Here is a 22386-nt window from a genome sequence, read left to right as displayed (position 1 = left end):
ACAGGTGCCGGATCCCCCACACACACCACCCCAACAGGTGCCGGATCCCCCATCCCCCCCCCAACAGGTGCCGGATCCCCCATCCCCCCCAACAGGTGCCGGATCCCCCACCCCACCCCAACAGATGCCGGATCCCCCACACCCCACCCCCCCCAACAGGTGCCGGATCCCCCCCCCACACCCACACACACACCCCCCAACAGGGGCCGGATCCCCCACACCCCCCCCCCCAACAGGTGCCGGATCCCCCCCCCCACACACACACCCCCAACAGGTGCCGGATCCCCCGGTGCCGGATCACCCCACCCCCAGGTGCCGGATTCCCCCCCCCCCCCGTGCCAGATCCCCTCCCCAGGTGCCGGATCCCCCACCCCCCCCCCAGGTGCCGGATCCCCCCCCCGGTGCGGATCCCCCCGGTGCCGAGTCACCCCCCCTCCCAGGTGCCGGATCTTCCCCCCCCCCCGGTGCCGGATCCCCCCTCCAGGTGCCGGATCACCGGGCAGACACTCCCGCCACCTCGTGACTTGATACATTAAAGGTCCGAGCTCCGAACGAGGCGTCACCCGGGCAACGCATTCCAGAGCGCGACCCGCAGCCAATCAGGAAGGAGCATCCTTTCAAGTTTTGGCCAATGAGAAGCAGAGAAGTGAAATTTGAAAGATTCGCGGGGAAGGAAGTGGAGCCGGAGCCGGAGAGAGAGCGGAGCAAGAGCCGGGGAGCGAGCGGAGCAAGAGCCGGGGAGCGAGCGGAGCAAGAGCCGGGGAGAGAGCGACCCAGAGCCGGGGAGAGAGCCGGAGGGAGAGCGACCCAGAGCCGGGGAGAGAGCCGGAGGGAGAGCGACCCAGAGCCGGAGGGAGAGCGACCCAGAGCCGGGGAGAGAGCGGAGCGAGCCCGGACCCACCCAGAGCCGGGGAGCATCCCAGCCGGAGACCGACCAGCGACCCCGGGGCCCACCAGCCACACCAAGCCGGCTCACCAGCTGCTTCAGGGGAGGAGAGCGAGCAGGGAAGCGCTCCCGGCAGTGACCGGAGACCGAGCGAGCGACCGTCCGTCCACGGGCAACCCGTGGTTTCCAGCCTCATCCCCGGCTCTCTCGCCGCTGGCCATGGCCTTCACCCGCCGTGCTGCTGTAAGTGTCGGGCGACGTTGGCCCACGGTGTCCCCTCCACCTCCCAAGCCCCCGTGTGTAGTAAACCACTTGTAGTGGAAGTGTTACACCGTCCCGCATGGTAACCCCGCCAAGTATTTGGCCGTCCAGGGCACCCCCGGTTTAATTATTCCAACCACTAGCGGCAGTGCCTCTATCTGCCGAGCCACAGGTCTTTAAACCCTCCCTATCTCTGAGAAGATCCAGTACTCACTGATTTCATTTTGTGTTGGATTAAACTAAACCTTTTATTCGAAGACTCTTTTGAATTGTTTCAATTTTGTCCTGAATGTTTCGCGGAAAATATTGATAACGAAGTGTTTGAAGAACAAACTCTCGTTTTAAACACTGTTACATAAAGCATTTGAACGATGGTCCACGTTGCCCAAGGTTCCTGCGGCCCACCGCCCCAAACCCTCATTTATAGTTTTGTACTGTAGTTAGGGCTGACTTCGAACTTGGATTGTGACTTTTTAATACAAATTTTAAGCTTACAGATCAATGAGTTAAGGTTGAGGTCCACCTCTGTGAACGCTTGCTGGAGCCCACATCTAGCAACTTCTACCCACCCTAGTTAGTCTAGTCTGGTCGGTCTTGTTGGTACAAAAAGTTGACCGCAATCACTTTTCAACCAACCACTACCGAGGTGGTGCTGGATAGCAGTCAGTCTCTTTCTCAGCTATTGAAGGTCCACAATTCTACTTGCTCATTTCCAATTGCACTTTAAACTTTAACACTTTGTTTCCATCTTATCTGCTGCTTTCAGGCTGTAGGTTAGCCTGCAGGCTATAGGTTATCTGCTGCTTTCAGGCTGTAGGTTAGGTACTGCTTGTTCAACTGCAAAATGACTTGCTGCCCCATTCCCTGTAGTTCCACTCCTAGCAATGTTTCTAATGGGAGGCTGAGGCCCCTTTGCTTTTGGATTGAATTTGTGCATTTGCAAATGGTTTTCCAGAATGATACTACAGTTGGCACAGCTTTGCTGGTGTATGGCACTGGATTGGTTTAATCAATTGGATTGAATAATCTGGCTGGAGTATTTTAACATCTGGATTTAAAAGAAAAACTAGTATCCCTAATCTTGGAACTTGAACTATTGTATCTAGGTTTACTGGCATCCCTTGGAGGGAATTTCTGTTATTTATGCTTGATCAGGTCTGAATTCATGCCCACCAGTGATTTCCAACTAGCCTTGGTGGTTTAATTACTCTGACCACCAACTTGATCCATCTCCATCCAAGGCACAAGTTATTACATCAGTTAATTTTCCATGTTTACAATTCTTGTCTGAATCTAATGGTGAATTTAGGGTTTTTAATCCCAGTGCTTCCCTCTGACATTGGTCAACGTGGCAATAAATGCAAAGTAATCATAAGCCCTAGGCCTTCCCTCCACTTCACAATCTCCATCCTTCACCAACCCCACCCTGATGGTAAGAATTGGGAGTAGGAGGCTTTCATTCTGCTGGCAGTGGTATTCATGTATGCTAATTTATTAATGCTTTCCAATGAAAACCAGTGGGGCTGAGATTTTCCTAGTGCTCTAACAAGTCATCTAAGGCAGAGTTCTCCACTATGGTAGAAATTCCTCATCTGATAACAGCAGAAGAGTCTTCATCCTGAAACACTACTTTCCACAAATGCTGTCTGACTGGAGGTGGTTTCAGTTTTCCAGCATCTGCAGTTTTTGACTTGTTAAATACACACCATTGATCTAAGTTGTGGAAGGGTGGGGAGAAACTGTAGTAGTCTCTATTACTCTACATCTTCTATTGCTAGGCTCTTCAAAACTTGGAGAATATGGAACCGGCATCTAAGCTTGCTGGGGCATCCCGACGGCCTGCTTTGGGCGACCTGGCCAATCGTGTTGTGACTCGGGGAGCTGAGCAGGTAAAATGTACATTCAACCGAACTTGACACTGGCAATAATTTATCCAGATGTTAACTTGATCTCTTTTCTACTGCAGAAAGCTAACAATATGAAAGTGTCCAAACCAGTAGCATCTAAACCAAAAGGCAAAATTTTAACAAAAAATGTCTCCAAACCTAATGTTCAAGTCCTGAGACCAGCAGTTCAGGAAGTGAAGCCACTTGTTCAGGAACCCATTCCCAAGGTACGTGGAACTTGCTATTCATTTCTCCCTCTTCAATGAAAGTCAAGCTTTCCCTTCCTTCCATTTTTAATTGTTTCTTTTCAAAGGACCCTCTGTCTCCGATACCTATGGATGTGTCAATGAAAGAGGAAGGCCTCTGCCAAGCTTTTTCTGGCACCTTATTAGAAGTGGAAGATATTGATGCTGAAGATGGCAGTAATCCTCAACTGTGCAGCCAGTACATTAAAGACATCTACAAATACTTGCGCCAGCTTGAGGTGAGTAGATGCCAGAGTTGCTAAGCTCTTTTCCTCATGAACCCTGCAGGAGTTGGATCGATGGAAATGAGCCTGACTTGGTTGAGTGTGGGGGTCATGCCAAGAAAAGCATCAGGTGTACCCAAGAGATGCCAGTCTTCCAATAGGTTAGAAAGCCAAGCAATCTAGCAACCAGCTGCTCAGATAGGATTTCTACTTGCCTACTACAGAGCCCAAGTATAATAGACTAACATAACAATGACAGGTTGACACACTTGCTACTTTTGACTGGAGGAGGTGGCTGATTCACCTCACTTGCTTGAGATCTTCATTGGAGAACTGGCCAATTCTGGTTGACAACAGGATACAGGCAAGGCTTGTGGGGGAAGAGGAAATGAGCCACATCACTGGTCAAGCTGTTAAACTTGCTACATGTGCAACCCATCTGAATGTAGAAAGAGAAAAATATCTTGGCTATAATGCCCAAAGCAGACCTTTTTTGAGCTAGTTGATTACCATCCAATCAATGTCACTGAAGTATTGAGTGACTATCAATTAGCATTAATTATCAATCTTGTCCACCAATTGGTTTTGCTGAGACTCAGACTTCTAGCCTTTGAAGAACTGACTTCAGTAGGGATTTACTCCTGGTCTAGAACATTTAATGTAAAATTGAAGTAGCTGTAAATGATAAAACTGCAGTTGCAAGAGACTGCAGATGCTGGAACCCAGAGCAAAAACCAAACTACTGAACTCCATGGATCCACAGCATCTGTGGAAGGAAAGGGACAGTTGACTGTTCTGGGTTGAGACCCTGCATTGGGACTGTGTAGAGGGAAGTTGGCCAGAAAATGGAAGTGAGAGGTGAAAGGTCGGTGGGCAATAGATTTTTTTTTGTGTGGGGGGAGTGAATCCTGGCTGTAGGTGGAAATGAGAATAAAGGTGGGGGGGAGAGGGGGTGGTGGGTGAGGCTGCTGAGTGATTGGTGGAACCAGATGAGGCAGATAAAACCAGGTAGTGAGGGGAAGAGTCTAGGTAAAGGAGGCATGGAAAAAGTAAGTTTGTCTTGCAGATGTAGAGGAAAAATTTTGCTGTAAATTGGTTTGAGTTGTACCATACATGTGCTGGGTCAATTGCCTTGGCCCAGGATATCACTGTAGGAGGACTGTCCCAGGTTAGCTCATGAACCCATGAGTTCATGTTTAAAAACTTGTCGCCATCTGCAATGCACAAGACATGGAATACTGTCTGGATAAAGTGCAGCCTCAACAATAAGCTTGACAATCAAGGATGGAGTAGTTGGTTTAATTGTTGCCCCATCAAGGTCCATGCATTTATCCCTGAGGATGGTACAACAGTGCCTCCCTAAACAATAACCTCCTGGGACAATAAGTTTCAGGCCACCCTAATGTGGAAATGTATCATTATTCTTGTGTTGCTGGCTGTAAATTGTAGGCCTTATCTAGCAGCAATAAAATACCTTCATCTGAAGGATGTATTCAACTGTTGAATTCCCCCTCAAACCCAAAGGGGGCAGGAGGTGGTGGTTCAGTCAGAAAGTACATTACAGGCATGAGCTTATGGTATGACACTTGGTGTACAGTCAGTGGGCAAACCAACTCTTGGAGTTTAGTTTGATAATACTTTTATTTCAAAGGTCCTGCCATTTGAAAAGTAGATGGTAAGTGTTTTCTGGTCTTTTGCCTTAATTAGATCTTTAATCTTCCCCTAGATTCTATTCTCATGATTCCTCTATCTTCAAAGTCTTCTCGTCTCATTGAGACCATTGGCTTGCAATGTCATCTCTGGTCTCAGGTGCTGGCTGATGTATTTATTTGATTTCCAATGCCTGTTTATTTTACTTCATGGCAGATGCAGCAAACAATCAGACCTCGTTACCTTGAGGGGCAAGAAATAAATGAACGCATGCGTGCCATCCTGGTTGACTGGTTAATTCAAGTTCATTCGAGGTTCCATCTGCTCCAAGAAACCCTCTACATGACCTTGGCTATAATGGATCGTTTTCTACAAGTAAATATCTCAAGGATAGAATGTCTGAAATTTCTAGTGCAATGTGCACTTGTCCATGTGCTGGGTGTTCGTTGGGACAATGGGTTTGTTGTATTTCCCAATTTGTTCTGATGCTTTCCTTTCTACAGTACAAAATGTGGACCACCTCTAAGCATTAATACTGAACCTCCAGCCAGTGGGGATGGACTCCATTACTCCTGTATGAGGGTCCTCTAACAAAATCTAAATAGACAAACTCTGAATAGCTTGCTATACTTTGAGCCTTTAGAGGTTGCATATGCACTTGAGTGATTTAATTTGATTTGTAACTGTTAGAAGACAATACTGCAATGGATTGTTACTGCACAAGTTAACAAACTGTATGCAGTGTGGAACCATCCTTCCTGGTTACCAGCCTCATTGCCCACTGCAGGACCTGAGACTGCCGAATTGCCTTGAGTTTGCAGACTTTGTTAACATGCACCATCCGTCCTTTGAATGTAGGATTGAATATATTTTAATGGTGGTGGATTTGGCTGCTATTGTCTTGGGACCACTTGTCTTTGTACATATGACCTCAAATTGGGGTTTTTGCTCTTGGGGCTGAAGTCTTGAACCCACCTGCCAGTCATGAAAGACTTTGGCTCTCAGTGACTTGCTATTGGGGAATAAGGGAGGCTCAGCTGTGATCTTAATGGCACAAGGCTAAACACTAGTTTTCTCACTGTTCTGAGTTAATGCATGCTGCAGTTTTGGCCTTGTGCTAAAGTTTGAAGGCCAGCTGTGTGTAGTTCTCATGGGTTTCAGTGGTGGCACTCTCCCTCCTGGGATGCTGGAGGGAAACAGCAGGGAAAGCTTGTCTCCATCTTCGCTCCAGATGTACTTGGGGCAAACAGCTGTAACTTGTCCTAGAACAAAGATTGAATGACAAATCAAACCTTTTGGACATTGCAAGTCTGCCTATAAACACACCAAATGGTCTTGTTTGCTTTAATCTTTTCAGAGCCAACCAGTTTCTCGGAAGAAGCTCCAGTTAGTTGCTGTGACTGCCATGCTGCTAGCATCCAAGTATGAGGAGATGTACCCACCTGTTATTGGAGACTTTGTTTACATCACAGACAATGCATACACCAAGACCCAAATCAGACAAATGGAAATCCTAATTCTCAAAGAGCTTGAATTTAATTTGGGCCGTCCACTTCCTCTGCATTTTCTGAGGCGTGCTTCAAAGGCTGGTAATGTAAGTACAGCAGCTGACTTCTGAAATGGCTGCAAATGTCATCTTGGCACTAGAATTTCAAACCTTGGAACTAATGTATTTAAAAAAAAACTGGCTACAATTTCCTAGTGAATTCATACAGAAGTCACTGCTTTTGTTTTGAACCCTTTGACAAGCAGGTTGATGCTGAAAAACACACCCTTGCCAAGTATCTGATGGAGTTGACAGTTACAGACTACAGCATGGTGCACATCTACCCTTCTGAAATTGCAGCAGCTGCTCTTTGTCTTGCTCTCAAAGTCCTGGATCAAAGCAAATGGGTAAGTTTGCTTGGTTTTGACACTTACTAATGGCTATATCTACAGTTTTTATTCCTCAGTTGCATTTGTGTGTACCTAAATACCTCTGACTTCCTGATTGGGCCTCCACTGGAAGGAGTAAAGTATCATTTCCTTCAAGTCTTTCCATGTTTGTTTTGTCTAACTTCTGTAGAATTGATGCTTCAATTGCCCTTAAAATCACCTTCCCTGTAGCCTGTCAATTAAACTCATGAATTTGATCAAACCAAGTGGTTTCCCGTTGGGGTGCTATTCTGTATCCATGGGATATTGGCATCAGTGAGTCAATGCTCACTTTATCCAAACAGTGCCTTGCTTGAAGATTCCATAGTGGTTAAGGTGCACTAATGCCTCGGGTAGTGAGGACTTTGAACCAGATGTTTTATGAAATCTGGTACTTTGGCTCATTATTTCCATTTGCATAGTAGAATTCATAGTAGAATTGATCCATAGTAGAATTTGAGCTACTAGAGATGAGTTGTCTCTTGGGATTAGTTGCTAACTTGCTACTGCTATAATATCTACAAAGGCCTTGAATGTTTGAATTACAAAACCATCTTAAATTTTGCTTTAGACCCCAGTTCAGCAATACTACACTGGCTACTCGGAGGAATCCTTGCTTTCAACTATGAAGCACATAGCAAAGAATGTGGTGAAAATAAATGAAGGCCTCACAAAGCATGTTGTAAGTACAAACCTAACTGATATTTTTAATTTGAGCCTTTTCATCAGTTTAATGATCTGTTTCCTTTTTAGGCTATAAAGAACAAATATGCAAGTGCTAAACTGCTGAAAATAAGCACTATTCCTCAACTAAAGTCACCAATTATCAAAGAACTTGCTGCTTCCCTATTGTAACCATCCAAAAATGGACATTTTTTTGCACTTTTTGGAGATTTTAACGGATTGCTGCTATAACACAGAAGTGTGAACTGTGGTACATCAGGTGCATACTCTTATTTCAAACCCTATGAACTTTGCTGTCTGTCTTTGTCACTGATTTCTAATCTTTAACTTCAGTTCCTCCGGAGTTTCTGTATGGAGAATGGTCAGTCTCATCAGCAATGGACCCATTGGTTATGGACACTTGATCAGCAACTAAAATAACAGTAGTCTAATGCTTTAAATGTGTAAATTTTTTAATGTTCTACGATTGTGCCTTTTGTAATGCAAACTTCAGTACAAAATTTAAACACTTCCAATTTTAAGCTTGTGGGGGTGACTTTTAAACACTTTCCATGGAGCACTTGCTTTGCTGTTCATCTGTAGGATGTTCTTTAATGCAAATTGCTGCTTTCAAGCCAAGCTTTTGAGATTGGATAGTAACTTAAATGGTTTTAAATATTAGCTACTTGATTTTTTTTAAAGTTTGGGCTTAATGTTGAATTGGTATACAGCAGCATATTGGCCACCTTTGCAGCCTAGTAATTCATCCTGTTGGTATTGATCAATTCGGTTTTGGGGAGACTGACCAAGCTGGGACAACTTGTATCATGTGCTAGTGCAGATCTAGAATGCTAAGTGTTTAATGTACAAGTGCAGAGTTGAATGCATTTTGGATTTCTAGATTTTGGTTCTAGTTGATTTTAATTTAAACTGGGCAAACAGGATGAAATCTGTAATTGGCTGGGCCTGCTAAATAGTTTCCAAATCAGATTAAGAACAAGTCAAAGTAAACTGGTGCAATCAAACATCTGGCTCATTAAGAGAATATTTCATGTAGATTTTTAGTCCCTCTTTACTGGTTTAAATGTGAACTATCACAATTTTGCAGATGTTTTGTTAATTTTCTTCCAAAACAAAATGAATTCGGTATAAATCCTATAGTGACTGAGCAGTCAAAGTAACAACATTACTCAGTTCAGCTGTTTTGGGACAAGGATCTTGGAGGGTGCCTTGAATACTGTGGTATTGCTAGATGTTTAATCTGAGCACTGTGATTTGTACTGTAAAATAAAGTACATGATATGGTTGCTATAGTCAACAAGAAACTGGATTGAATTGTTTTGTGCCAAACTTAGTACAACTGGTTTAATAAAATTGAGTATTCATGAAGTTTAAGTTGTGTAATTCTGAAATACAAGGTGCAGGTACCCAAGCACAAGCCCTGCCTTCAAAGGTATAATTGAGTATGGGATGTAATAGCAACCTGTACTGGACCCAGACAGTTGCGTCAAAGGTGACTGAGCTGTTACAAAGCAGCCTTGTCAGGTCTCCATCATACCCATGCTCCAAGATATTTAAAGTAAAATTGATGCCTTTTTTAATGTGAAGATTAGTGAACAGCTTGAAGGAAACCAGAGATTCCTTCTCAATGGGCCTTCTGACAAGGTATTAGTTAGAAATGGCAATGTTTTTTTGATAATGTTATTTATTCCACACGTTTTAGAACCATACAGCAAAGGCCATTCAGCCCTTCTAGTCTGTGCCAAAACTTTATTCCACTAGTCCCATTAACCTGCACCCAGTCCATAACACTCCAGACCTCTCCCATCCATGTATATCCAATTTATTAAGAGTGAGCCCTCATTTACCATGTCAGATGTCAGCTTGTTCCACACTTTCCACTGAGTGAAGAAGTTCCCCTAAACCTTTCCCCTTAAAGCCATGTCCTCTGTACTTATCTCTCCTAATCTAGGAAGAAAGAGCCTATGAATTTTCTGTCTATACCCCTCAATTTTGTAAACCTATCAAATCTCCCCTCATTTATCTACACTCCAAGGAATAAAGTCCTAACCTGTTCAATCTTTCCCTATAACTCAACTCCTGAAGACCTGGCAACATTCTAGCAAGTTTCCTCTGCACTCTTTCAATCTTACTGATTTCCTTCCTATAGTTGGGTGACCAGAACTACACACAATACTCTAAACTTGGCCTCAATGACTTATACAACCTCACCATGACATCCCAACTCCTATACTCAATACTTTGATTTATAAATGCCAGGATGCCAAAAGCCTTTTTTACAACCCCGTCTACCTGTGACTACTTTCAGGGAATTATGTATCTGAACTCCCAGATCCCTTTGTTCCTCCACACTCCTCAGTGCCCTACCATTTACTGTGTATGTCCTACCTTGATTTGTCCTTCCAAAATGCAACACCTCACTTGTCTGTTAAATTCATCAGCCATTTTCTGGCCCATTTTTCCAGTTGGTCCAGATCTCTCTGCAAGCTTTGAAAGCCTTCCTTGCTGTCCACTGCACCTCCAATCTTAGTGTCATCAGCAAACTTGCTGATCCAATCTACCACATCATTGATATAGACAACAATGGTCCCAGCACAGATCCCTGAGGCACACCACTAGTCACAGGCCTCCAGTCTGAGAAACAATCATCCACCACCACTGCCTTCTCCCACACAGCCAATTTCAAATCCAGTTTACAACCTCTCCATTGATACCTGGTGTCTGAACCTTCTGAAATAACCTTCCATGTGAGACCTTGTCAAAGGCCTTACTAAAGTCCATGTAGACAACATCCACAGCCTTCATCTACTTTCTTGGTAATCTTAAAACTCTACAAGATTCATTAAACATGATCTACCATGCTGACTATCCTTAATCAGCCCTTGGTTGTCCAAATACTTGTATATCTGATCTCTTAGAACACCTTCCAGTAATTTACCTACTACTGATGTCAGGCTCACTGGCCTGTAATTACTTGGTTTACTTTTAGAGCCTTTTTTTAAAAAAAAGGCAACAGAACAATGAGCTACCCTCCAGTACCACATCTGTGGCTAAGAACATTTAAAATACATCTGCTAGGGCCCCTGCAATTTCTACACTAGTCTCTCTCAAGGTCCAAGGAAATATCATGTCAGGCCTGGGGGATTTGTCTACTTTTATTCGCTGTAAGGCAGCAAGCACCTCGTCCTCTTTAATATCTATGTTCCATGACACCAGTGCTTGTTTCCCTTCCTTCCATATATACTATGCCAGTTTCCAGAGTAATTACTGATGCAAAAGAAACTCTTTAAGATCTCCCCCATCTCGAGGATCCACACATAGACAACTGCTCTGATCTTCTAGGGAACCAATTTTGTCCCTTACTATCCTTTTACTCTTAATATACTTGTAGAAACCCTTCAGGTTTACCTTCACATTATCTGCCAAAGCAGCCTCATGTCTTCTTTTTGCCTTCCTGATTTCCTTCTTTAGTATTTTCTTACATTTTCTATACACTTCAAGTACCTCATTTGTTCCTAGTTGCCTATACCTGCTATACACCTCTTTCTTAACCAGATTGCCAATATCCCTTGAAAACCAAGGTTCCCTATACCTGTTAACTTTGCCTTTAATCCTGGCAGAAACATGCAGACTCTGCCATCTCAAAATTGCTTTGAAGGCCTTCCACCTACTGAACACATCCTTGCCAGAAAACAACTTATCCCAATCCAGTCTTCCTAAATCCTTTCGTTTCCATAAAATTGGCCTCTAACTTAGAACCTCAACTCAAGGACAAAACCTATCCTTATCCATAATTAACTTGAAACTAATGACATTATGGTCACTGGACCCAAAATGTTCACCTACACATTCTTCTGTCACCTAACCTGTCTGGTTCCCTAATAGGAGATCAAGTATTGCATTCTCTCTTGTTGGTACCTCTACATATTGATTTAGAAAACTTTCCTAAACACGTTTGACGAACTCCAAGCTATCCAGCCCTTTCAGTGTGGGAGTCCCAGTCAATATGTGGAAAGTTAAAATCCCCTACTATCATAACTTTCAGTTTCTTGCATCGGTCTGCTATCTCTACAGATTTGCTCCTCCAATTCTCTGACTGTTGGGCAGTCTATAATACAACACTTAGTGTAGCCACACCTTTCCCATTCCTCAGCTCCACCCATATGGCCTCTGTAGATGAGCCCTCTGGGCTGCCCTGTCTATGCACAGCTGTAATATTTTCCCTGACTAGTATTGCCACTCCTCCCCTATCACGTCTGAAACAACAGAACCCCAGAACATTAAGCTGCCAGTCCTGCCCCTCCTGCAACCAAGACTCACTAATAGCAATAATGTCATAATCCCACGTGCCAATCCACACCCTAAACTCATCTGCCTTACCTACAATACTCCTTGCATTGAAATAGATGCACCTGAGAGCATTCCTATCACGTACAAACCTTTGATTTCTGTCGATACCTGCAGTCCTCGCATGACCTTTATCCTCCTCCACCTCACTATCTGCTCTAACACTCTGGTTCCCCTCCCCCTACAAATCATTTAAACCCCCTGGAGCAGCACTAGCAAACCTACCCATAAGTCGGTTAGTCCCCCTCCAGTTCAGGAGCAAACCGTCCCGTTGGAACAGGTCCCACCTTCCCTGGAGGAAAGCCTAATTGTCCAGAAACATGAAGCCCTCCCTCCTGCACCAATTCCTTAGCCATGTGTTTAGCTGCATTATCTTCCTACTTCTAGCTTCACTAGCTCGTGGCACACGTAGCAATCCTGAGATTGCAACCTTGGAGGTCCTGTCCTTCAACTTTGCACCTAACTCTCAACACTTTGTGGGACCTCCTCCTCCTCCCTATCCACATCATCAGTCCCTACCTACATGGGCCACGACATCTGGCTGCTCACCCTCCCTCCTGAGAATACCGAGAACCTAATCCAAGATATCGCAGAACCTGGCACCAGGGGGGCAACAGACCATCCAGGATTCTCGATCTCTCCCACAGAACCTCCTATCTGTCCCCCCCTAACTATCGAATCCCCTATCACTACTGCTCTCCTCCTTTCCGAGCTGAGGGTCCAGAGACGCAACCACTACAACTTGTCCCTGGTAGGTCATCCCCACCAACAGTATCCAAAATGGTATACTTATTGTTGATGGCTACAGCCACAAGGGTGCTCTGCTCTGTCTATACCCCTTCCCTGACAGTCACCCAGCTACCTGCCTCGTGACTTTTAGGGGTGACTATCTCCCTGAAACTCCTGTCTATTTCTGCCTCTGCCTCACGAATGATTCAAAGTTCCTCCAGCTCCAGTTCCCTAACTCGGTTTGTCAGGAGCTGCAGCTGGATGCACCTTTTATGGGTGTAGTCATCAGGGACAAGTGTGCTGGCTCTGACTTCCCACATGCTGCATACAGAGCACTCGACAGCCCTAACTGCTGCTTTCATTACCTACTCCTAAATTAATTAAAGTAACTTACCCAGCCTTACCAGAGTGGGAGCAGGAGCTGCCCTGAGCCACTCACACACTGACCACTCCTCTTCAGTTACCCCTCCTTATATTTGTCCCTGCCAATTATCTCAAGTACTAGCTCCCTCTAATCAACCAATCAACACTCTGTTTAACCCTTCAGTTGCCCTCCACAGTCCTTTTACAGCACACTCACCTCAGCTCCTCAGCTGCTTCCCAGCACTCAGCCCCCTCCCCCTCCTGCTTTGCCAGCAACTCCAGTACTAAATCGTCAAGTGTTAGTGAACATGTATTGACACTGGGGCAGGAAATAGTATTGTAGTGGTTCACCTTTATCCATATAATCTCAATAAAATGCAACAGACTTTTTGTCTTATTACAAAGCCACGAATGGTTAACCAGTCCTGGTGTTGTCTCCCAGCTGAGCAGTATGGCTGTACCCTACACATGGTCATCAAGTGCTGTGGTAAATGATCATTGACACAATTTTCACAACTCTTCAAGGTGGATCCTGAAACTTGACAGCTTAATCCTACCTGGCTTGCAGACGTGTAAAAGAACCTCTACCTTCCCATTCCAGATATGTTCCAAATCTTCTACCAAGGAAAAGCTTCCTCCTGTTCTACCTGCAACCTGCTTGAGGTTGACAATGTTTACTTGAGCATTCATTCTATACCAAGCCTCAATCTAACCTCCACTCCCAATTCTTGTGAACCATTGTTCTTTGCAACTGAGCCAGTTCTGGATCCACTGTGCCACTCTTTTCCTTGGTTCCTGAGGATAGGCTGAGCTGCAAAATACTATCATATGGTGCTATCAAAAGCTGTGATGGAGCTTCTTTAGTAAGTGTTACCCTTGGATCTAAAATGAGTGAATTCCATGACTATGATTTGTTGAAACAATCATGGTCCTTGTACTTCAAAATAGTCTTTGTTTTTTTTTCTAATTTTGTTTGTCCGGTTGATCTGTAATTATTCCCTTCTCCCTTCAAACAACAATGCAAAGTTACCAGTCCTCAGCACTACAATTTTGGCCATGGGGAAATGGTCTTGAGACTCTTCCCTCTTTTCCAGCCCCTCCAAACATTCTCCCCCACCCCACCCCACCCCAAAATTGCCTGTTGTAAACTGTCTGGGATATTCCATTTGGGTCTTGATATGTCTAAGAATGCTAAGCCACTTGATATTTCCTTTCATCTTGTCTATTATTCCATTCTCCTTCACTGCCCCCCACCTCAGCTGTATACAAATGCAAAATAGTTACCCTTGGTCTCTGGAGCGAAAGCTAACACCTATTAATTTGCCTGATTGGGCTTTCCCTTTAACTTTTTCCTCACAGTTTTTGTCACTTCTGCACTTGAGTTTTCTGTAATAATCTGAAGTTTAGCTCTACTTTTGATCCAAGGCCATGTGCTCATGGATCTGAAAGGGACTTTGACTCTTTCTCCTGCACAGGCACCTGTACCCAGCTAGAGGCTCTTCCAGTTATGGTTCGACAGTAGGCAATAGGAATCTCAATTGCTACTTCATGAGAAGTCTCCATTTGATGGTTTTTACGGCTGCCATATAATAGCAGTTAACCTCTCTATTATTGTATTGTTCAGTTTGTCCAACTGTTTTGTCACAGATCACGTGCTTGGCTTCTTTGTGTACCAGCAGTGTGTCATTCTTGCTTTCTTGGAACAAATCTTGCCACAAAGCCACATGTTTCTTCTACTTCATTCGTGAACACAAGTTAGAACATAGAAAACCTACAGCACAATTCAGGCCATTCTGCCCACAAAGCTGTGCCAAACATGTCCCTACCTTAGAAATTACTGGGCTTACCCATAGCCTTCTATTTTTCTAAGCTCCATGTACCTACCCAAAAGTCTGTTAATAGAAGACCCTATCGTATCCGCTTCCACCACCGTTGCCGGCAGCCAATTCCACACACTCACCACTCTCTGAGTAAAAAAACTTAACCCCTGACATCTCCTCTGTACCTACTCCCCAGCACCTTAAACCTATGTCCTCTTGTGGCAACCATTTCAGCCCTGGGGAAAAGCCTCTGACTATCCACACGATCAATGCCTCTCATCATCTTATACACCTCTATCAGGTCCCCCCTCATCCTCCGTCCCTCCAAGGAGAAAAGGCCGAGTTCCCTTAACCTGTTTTCATAAGGCATGCTCCCCAATCCAGGCAGCATCCTTGTAAATCTCCTCTACACCCTTTCTATGGCTTCCACATTCTTCCTGTAGTGAGGCGACCAGAACTGAGCATAGTACTCCAAGTGGGGTCTGACCAGGCTCTTATATAGCTGCAACATTACCTCTCGGCTCCTGTTCGCAAGACAATTCCTTTGACTACTGAATGTGCTTGTGGTGTAAATGAATTTTGGCTGGGAACTGGCAGTGTGCTTCTGTTGCAGAATTTTCTCTTCTATAATGGTAATGCAGAAGATGACCAATCAAACAATTTTCCCACTTTGACCACTGTCAAAGCTGAACTTGTAATCCACTAGCTAATTAGTATTAGTCAAATCTCAGATAAAAAGACCTTTTTGGATATATTGAATTGTTTATTTATCAATCCTACATTAAGAGTTGGTTCATATAAATTTATAAAATTCAACACATTGGCCAAAGAGAAAATGCAAAGTAAAGATCTGACAATGTTTCTAGGTTCCAGCAGGGGGGAAAAAAAAGTAGACTATGCATTTAGACACAAGTTGTAGAATCCAGTATTTAATACAGTTAAAGGGGAAAATGAAACAGTTCTCTAACCTCAACTTTACATCAAATACAGCATTTAATATGGACCAGCCACATTTATGCAATAAGGCACTAAAATGCAATTTGCTTCATTTCTACAGTACTGGGTAGACTGGTCACCAATGCAGTCTATAGTACTCCTGTGGCCCCTGGTAGAAAGTTTGATAGTTTTAAATTATTTTCAAAACAGAACATCCCATTCCATTGGGCCTTAAGTGCAGCAAACATTCCTCGAACATGAGTCAGCAGCAAAGTTCAGTGTCTGTCCCAACTCAGAACTTACTTGAAAAGGGAAGTTTTAGATTTCATCACTAGTATTTCTGAAGAAATAGCAGATTACTAAAATTATAAAGAGTAAAGCTATATTTGATGAAAAACAAAGCAAAAATAAGAATCCTTTACACAGGTATGTTGTGCAACATTCTTCTAAACTACCAGCTATACATCTTGTAGAGGGAAACGTATAAATACAATAAATTACAGCTCCTTCGGTTCTATCACGGATGTAGCTCCAGACTACAGGTTTGTGCAGATTCATACATTTACAAACATATACAGTATGTCCTTATCACTGTAGTATTGCTGTCTGTGCCGTACTTCCTTTTGGTTTGTCCATATATTCTAATAATAGCAGTTTTATATCTTGGCAACATAATTGTTGGGGAACAATCCTTGTTTCCCTCGCAGACGACCGATCCACCATCCTGAGGGATCTACGATGAAAAGAGAGCATGGAAATTTGATTTGATAACATTCACTAGTAGCGACGACCTTAAAATGATCCATTCAATAAGAATAGGTCTGTCATGAAGTCAGATTGTGTGTACTCGAGCTCGGCATTTATCCCTTTATGTTACAGTTCTCCTGGGTTCCAGTGGTGATTCATCTGACCCCAACAAGATAGAGTTGTTAACTGCTGCATGAAGTTGCACTCTGTAGGGCTGAACTTTCCCAGTACTATCATTGTATCTGCAGTGAAGCATGCACTTCTGTGACTAGCTAGCCTGCACAGCAAGATCCCACAAACTTTCCCCTATTAAATAACCAGTAAGCGTCTCTGTGTGATTAGGTGAGTGATAAACGTTAGCTAGGTTACAGGGACTGTCCTGTTCTTTAATGCCAGGGAACGCTCTACATTTCCCTCAGAGAATAGGTGGAGTTTATTTCTAACGTAGCATTAGAAAGACAGTACAGTACTCTCTCAGTACTGCACCCAAGGTTACATGTTGAAAGGGGATCCATGGTGCAAAAAGAACAACAAGCAGGGGCCATTTCCACTGCTACCTGTCTCCCATCCCTTGAAGCAAATAAGATTTACTTTTAGGTGCGATGTTTGAGCCATGCTTCACTGGCCCTCTCAGACGGGTATCTTGTCACAACACCACTGCACCAGCAGGAAGGTTTACCTTGCGTCCCGGCCAAGACCTATCATTCAACTAATGCTACTAAAATATTGGTTGATGTAAATTGCTCCACCATTTGTGAGATCTTGCACATCTGGCAGCTGCTTTTCCCTATAACTGTAACTACACTTGCTGATTAATCACCTTTAAAATACTTTGGGCGTGACAGAGGAAATTGCAAGATCTTTCTTCATAAATGTGCATCATGTTGAAGGACAGCTCGGCTTCAGCCTCTGTGAAATAGCCCACAATAACATTTTCACCAGACTACACACAATTATGGTGACAAAGTTCTTTCACGGTCTTTGAGGAGTATCAATGCCAATTGTACACATGGTATTCAGAAAACATTTCATGAAGTCCCACACATGGCACTTCAGGTTAAAATTGAGACAAGTGAAGATATTGTTAAGAAACTGCTCCACTGGACCAAATATGGAGCATACCTGAAATCAGCAGAAATGGTAGAAAAACATGCTAAATACGGGCCAGCTGTGTTCCTTTATTGGAAATTTAAATAATGCTCATTTTTTAGAGTTGGTTAAGGACTGCCAATCATTATTCCTGGGGCTGGCACCAGGGTACAGTCTGCAGATAATAGGGGGTGGAGTGTGTTTTTTTTAAACTTTGCAACGATAGTTTAAACCCCATGGATGGAGCAAGTCAGGAGAATGTTTTTAGAGACTTACCTTCTTTTACAATTTCTATAACGTCATCAGCATTAAAGCTAAGTTCATCTGTGTCCTGAGCATCATACGCATACAGTGCCTTGCACTGTGGTACCTGAGGCTTGGGCTTGGGTTGGGGCTTTGGTCGACCTCCTGCAGGGGGTGGCCGACTTGACATCTGCCTGTGCGCCCTAGAGCAAAGCAAAACAGAAATAGTGGGACAGCTGCTCTCCCCCCTGAGCCTCCACTTCTAGTTTATGACTTATAACAAGGGAAGGACTAGGGAAGGAAAAATTACAGATGCAGAGTGTCCAAGCTCTTTGTCCACCCATGGCCCCTATAAGATTGACATAACATGCCCAATAATTTCCAACCCTTGGAATTATCCGTCAGTGAGGCACACCTCCGGACAACATGGTGGAGGTGACCTCAATAATCCCAAGCTGTGAACAGAACTGTTTGAGTTTGGCGGTGTTGTTTACTGGGCTGCATATAATTGTGGCAAATGGCTTGGACACTCCAATTGTATAATCAGCAACAATCTACACACAAAGCGAGTCTCCAGCGTAAATAGGCCACAAAGCATGAAACGTTTGAATAAAGGTGATTTGGGCACAGGGAGGGGACTGTATTGTTTTTGACTGATCTCAACCCCAGCTCCTCCTTGTCTCACTACTCCCTGAATCCTATCTTCAAGGAAGGACATCTGGAACTTGTGCTCTTCCCTTCAAATCCTCCCCAAGCCTGCTTCTGACACTTATTCTAAACCTCCCAAGATCTTCCATTTTCTTACTCCTAATATTGACACTGCTACTTAAACCTTCCTGTTGAATTGTTAATGTCCTCTCTAAACTTGACATCTTAACTTTTCTTAACTTGGTAAATGGAGGTTCTACTGACTTGTTTACAACTTACATTAATCAGCGTTTTTTCTGCAAATTGGTACAGGTTTTTCCCTCACACATGCACACCTGTTTCCTCAACATCGTCTTCGTTCTAGTTGGTCAACAAGTTCACACAAGCATGGTGCAATCTAGTGACTGACCAAGAGTGTTGTGGGAGAAACAGTTCCCTCCATCCATGCAAAGTAAAAGTACGTAATTTGTTCCCATCCACCTTAACCCTCAGCTTCACAGGAAGCCTGACTGTGAATGGCGTTTACACAGAACTATCCAACAGAGAGACCTTTGGCCTTCTGTGCCTGATGCTTCTCACACACACACACACCAATAAATACTGCATTACCACAGCAAAACAGGTCAGACAAATGTCCTTCTGTTACAGAGCCATCTAATTAGTCCCAGTTCCTACTGTTTTCCTCCAAATTGGTATTGGTATTGGTTTATTATTGTCACTTGTACTGAGGTACAGTGAAAAGCTTGTCTTACAAACCGATCGTACAGGTCAATTCATTACACAGTGCAGTTATATTGAGTTAGTACAGAGTGTATTGATGTCCATTTTTTGTTTAACATTTATCGAATCTGCTTCCACTATTCTCTTTGCCTATAGAGAACAATTCCCCCGGTTAAAAGAAAGTAATATCTCATTTTCCCCCAGGCCTTTTGCTGTTAAATATTGTGCACCTGAGTTCTTTGGTCAGCAGGCCTCTCAGGAGAAGCTGGTTCTCCCATCCCATTCATCAACACCCCTCAGGTTTAAGACTAGATTTCAGTCCTTGGAAGTGCATCAATGATGTATATCCACCAATCCTGCAACATATTCCTGTTTAAAACTTCATGTTTTTTTTTAAAAGGAGCCTAGGCAGAACAGGAAAGGTACTGTAAACTAAGTTCACACATTCTCCATCTCCTTTACAACTGCTTAAAGTAATCATGATAGCTTTTAATGATATTAGTATTTCATTAACATCAGAAATATCACTCTCTCATTCCCATGATTGATTCGGTTAGCATCAAAATCTATGTCACCATTAGAAATGCAACTAACGATCATCTATCAAACCTATTGCATAATTTTAAATATTAATTTAAAACAAATCAGCAGAATTTAATCCTGAAGCACAGCACCCAAAGCACCACCCAACAGTATCATTCTTGACTCACTTTCCTTCACTTGGTCGTGTCATTCCAGTACGGTTGCTATAAAAAGGAAGAGATTTTAATACACACATGCACTCATTTGTAATTGCTGTAAGTTAATACAGCAAAATAGACGAGACAAATATTCCTTCCGTTAAAGAATTTCTCATCATTATTACTAATTGGATTAGCTTAACACAGAGGTTTCTACAATATCTTGAGCATATTTTCACCACTTTTGGCCTTTTCAGTCTGTGAGAGGTATCAATGGACATACCAGCAGGGGGAGCAGTTCTTTCATTTGTGGCTGGTGCACTCCAGATCCCTGGAAGTTACTGAGGGAGTCGGACTAGACAAGTGTCATGTTACAGGACCGAGTGAAGTAGGTTATTGGTCTGCACTGATGCTCAGAACTTGTTGCTGGTGACATTGGTAAAAGGGAGTTTAAGAGTTTGCAGGACAGGAAGAGGGGAAAAGGCTGGAGTCTGCACTGGAGTGTTCAGTTCCGGTCGCCTCATTATAGGAAGGATGTGGAAGCTTTAGAGAGGGTGCAGAGGAGATTTACCAGGATGTTACCTGGATTGGAGAGCACCTTTTATGAGGATAGGTTGAGCGAGCTAGGGCTTTTCTCTTTGGAGAGAAGGACGATGAGAGGTGACTTGATAGAGGTGTACAAGATGATAAGAGGCATAGATTGAGTGGACAGTCAGAGACTTTTTTCCAGGGCGACAATGGCTAACACGAGGGGGCATAATTTTAAAGTGAGTGGAGGAAGGTATAAGGGGTAAGATTTTTACACAGAGAGTGGTGGGTGTGTGGAACGCACTGCCGGCAGAGGTTGTGGGGGCAGATACATTAGGGACATTTAAAAGACTCTTAGATAGCCACATGAATGATAGAGGAATAGGGAGCTATGTGGGAGGGAAGGGTTAGATAGATCTTAGAGCAGGATAAAATGTCGGCACAACATTGTGGGCTGAAGGGCCTGTACTGTGCTGTAGTGTTCTATGTTCCTGATACCAGGAGTAGGCCTGGTTGTATGAATGCTGACATTGTTCATTGATGCTCATTTCCTTCACAAGAGAATTTTAGAGTGTGGGGTGGGAAATGAGCCAGTGCTTTGATAAGTTTTATAACACCTGTCACATTTCCATGTTGCAAAAGCTCTCATCTGTGTCACAGATCTCAAAGCACAAGGAGTCCTGTACCTCCAAGTAGAGATAACGGGGCAAGGTACACCTCACTGGACAGGACAGTTACACAAAAGATACTGCTGCTGACAGAAGACAATATCAAAAGAGCCTGCCACAGTTAGCAGAGAGCCTGTTATACTACAGGATGGGAAGAGCCCCTGAGATTATTCAGCACTTGGTGTGCAGAGGTTTCTAAATCAGCCTGAGTCTTTCCCCTAAATGGGATCCCAATACATCCAACAGTGGAGGGGACGTAATCAGATGCCACCTATTTCCCCGGAGATGGAAAATGGTGGCAGCAGCTTAGAACCCCCACAGCTACACTTACCCTGCAGCTCCCTGCTCAGGCACTTTCAAGAAATCCAGATTGTTTTGGACCCGGGCATTCCTGTCTCTGAGCTGGGTGCCCGGTCTCGGCAAAGCTGGTCGACCAGCAGCTGCGCTCTGGTGCGGGACTCGCTGGTTGGTCCGGTTGTTTACGGATGGCCGTTGGGAATTGTTCTGTGGACCCTTGAGGACTCCATTCTGGTGGAAACCTTGAACAAAAGAGAATGAGAGGAATCAGTTATCGTCATGTTTTAAAAGCTAAAGTGACTGTCACTCTATATCCCTTTGAGACAAACAACATTTAAAAGACAGGTACATGGATAGGAAAGGTTTAGAGGGATATGGGGCAAACGTGGGCAAATGGGACTAACTTAGATTGACATCTTGGTCGGCATGTACGAGTTGGGCTGTTTCCGTGCTGTATAACTCTATGAATCTATGTACAGCAATGACACCGGCCAGGATTACAGCAAAGTACTTCACTGTATCACATTGACACTCTGGCCACCCTCCCTTTTGTTCCTTCCCCACTCCGTTTTCCATGACTCTGTCATTGTTCAACACCTGCTCATATCGAACACCTTCCGGTTCTGACGGAAAGTCATCAACTTCAGACATTCACCCTTCCCCTCTCCATACATCACTTGGCCTCAACGGATACGTCAGACTCTGGAACCCAGTCACTTGGACTGAGATATTCATTTTGGTTCCACAGTCCGACATTCTGCCGTGCTGCACCTCGGTCTTCACTCCTATCACTAGGCGCAATAATTTTTTTGTCATTACCA

The 22386-nt window shown here is 43.9% G+C and overlaps 2 protein-coding genes across 3 annotated transcripts in view; one reads left to right on the top strand and one right to left on the bottom strand.

Moving 5' to 3' along the window:
• Positions 1–564: 564 nt before the first annotated feature.
• LOC127583959 (G2/mitotic-specific cyclin-B2-like) lies at positions 565–9119 on the top strand. Its single transcript, XM_052040420.1, has 9 exons — positions 565–1129; positions 2926–3036; positions 3114–3260; positions 3347–3517; positions 5369–5527; positions 6510–6746; positions 6905–7045; positions 7638–7748; positions 7820–9119. The coding sequence occupies exons 1-9, from the start codon at positions 632–634 to the stop codon at positions 7919–7921; spliced, it is 1677 nt and encodes a 558-aa protein (XP_051896380.1). The 5' UTR covers positions 565–631; the 3' UTR covers positions 7922–9119.
• A 6640-nt stretch (positions 9120–15759) lies between these two features.
• The window catches only part of myo1ea (myosin IEa), a 122076-nt gene continuing 115449 nt past the window's right edge, over positions 15760–22386 (bottom strand). For both annotated transcript variants that reach the window (XM_052040347.1, XM_052040348.1), the window contains 4 exons: positions 21600–21807; positions 20103–20138; positions 18058–18227; positions 15760–16678 (listed from right to left, as the gene is read on the bottom strand). In XM_052040347.1, the coding sequence (XP_051896307.1) occupies positions 16602–16678; positions 18058–18227; positions 20103–20138; positions 21600–21807 (491 nt within the window). In that variant the 3' untranslated portion in view covers positions 15760–16601. The remainder of the gene's footprint in view (positions 16679–18057; positions 18228–20102; positions 20139–21599; positions 21808–22386) is intronic.

Source organism: Pristis pectinata, chromosome 28, assembly GCF_009764475.1.
Source record: "Pristis pectinata isolate sPriPec2 chromosome 28, sPriPec2.1.pri, whole genome shotgun sequence".
Classification (NCBI taxonomy): Eukaryota; Metazoa; Chordata; class Chondrichthyes; order Rhinopristiformes; family Pristidae; genus Pristis; species Pristis pectinata.
Note: the sequence above shows the minus strand (reverse complement) of the source record. Positions and strands in the feature narration are given on the sequence as shown.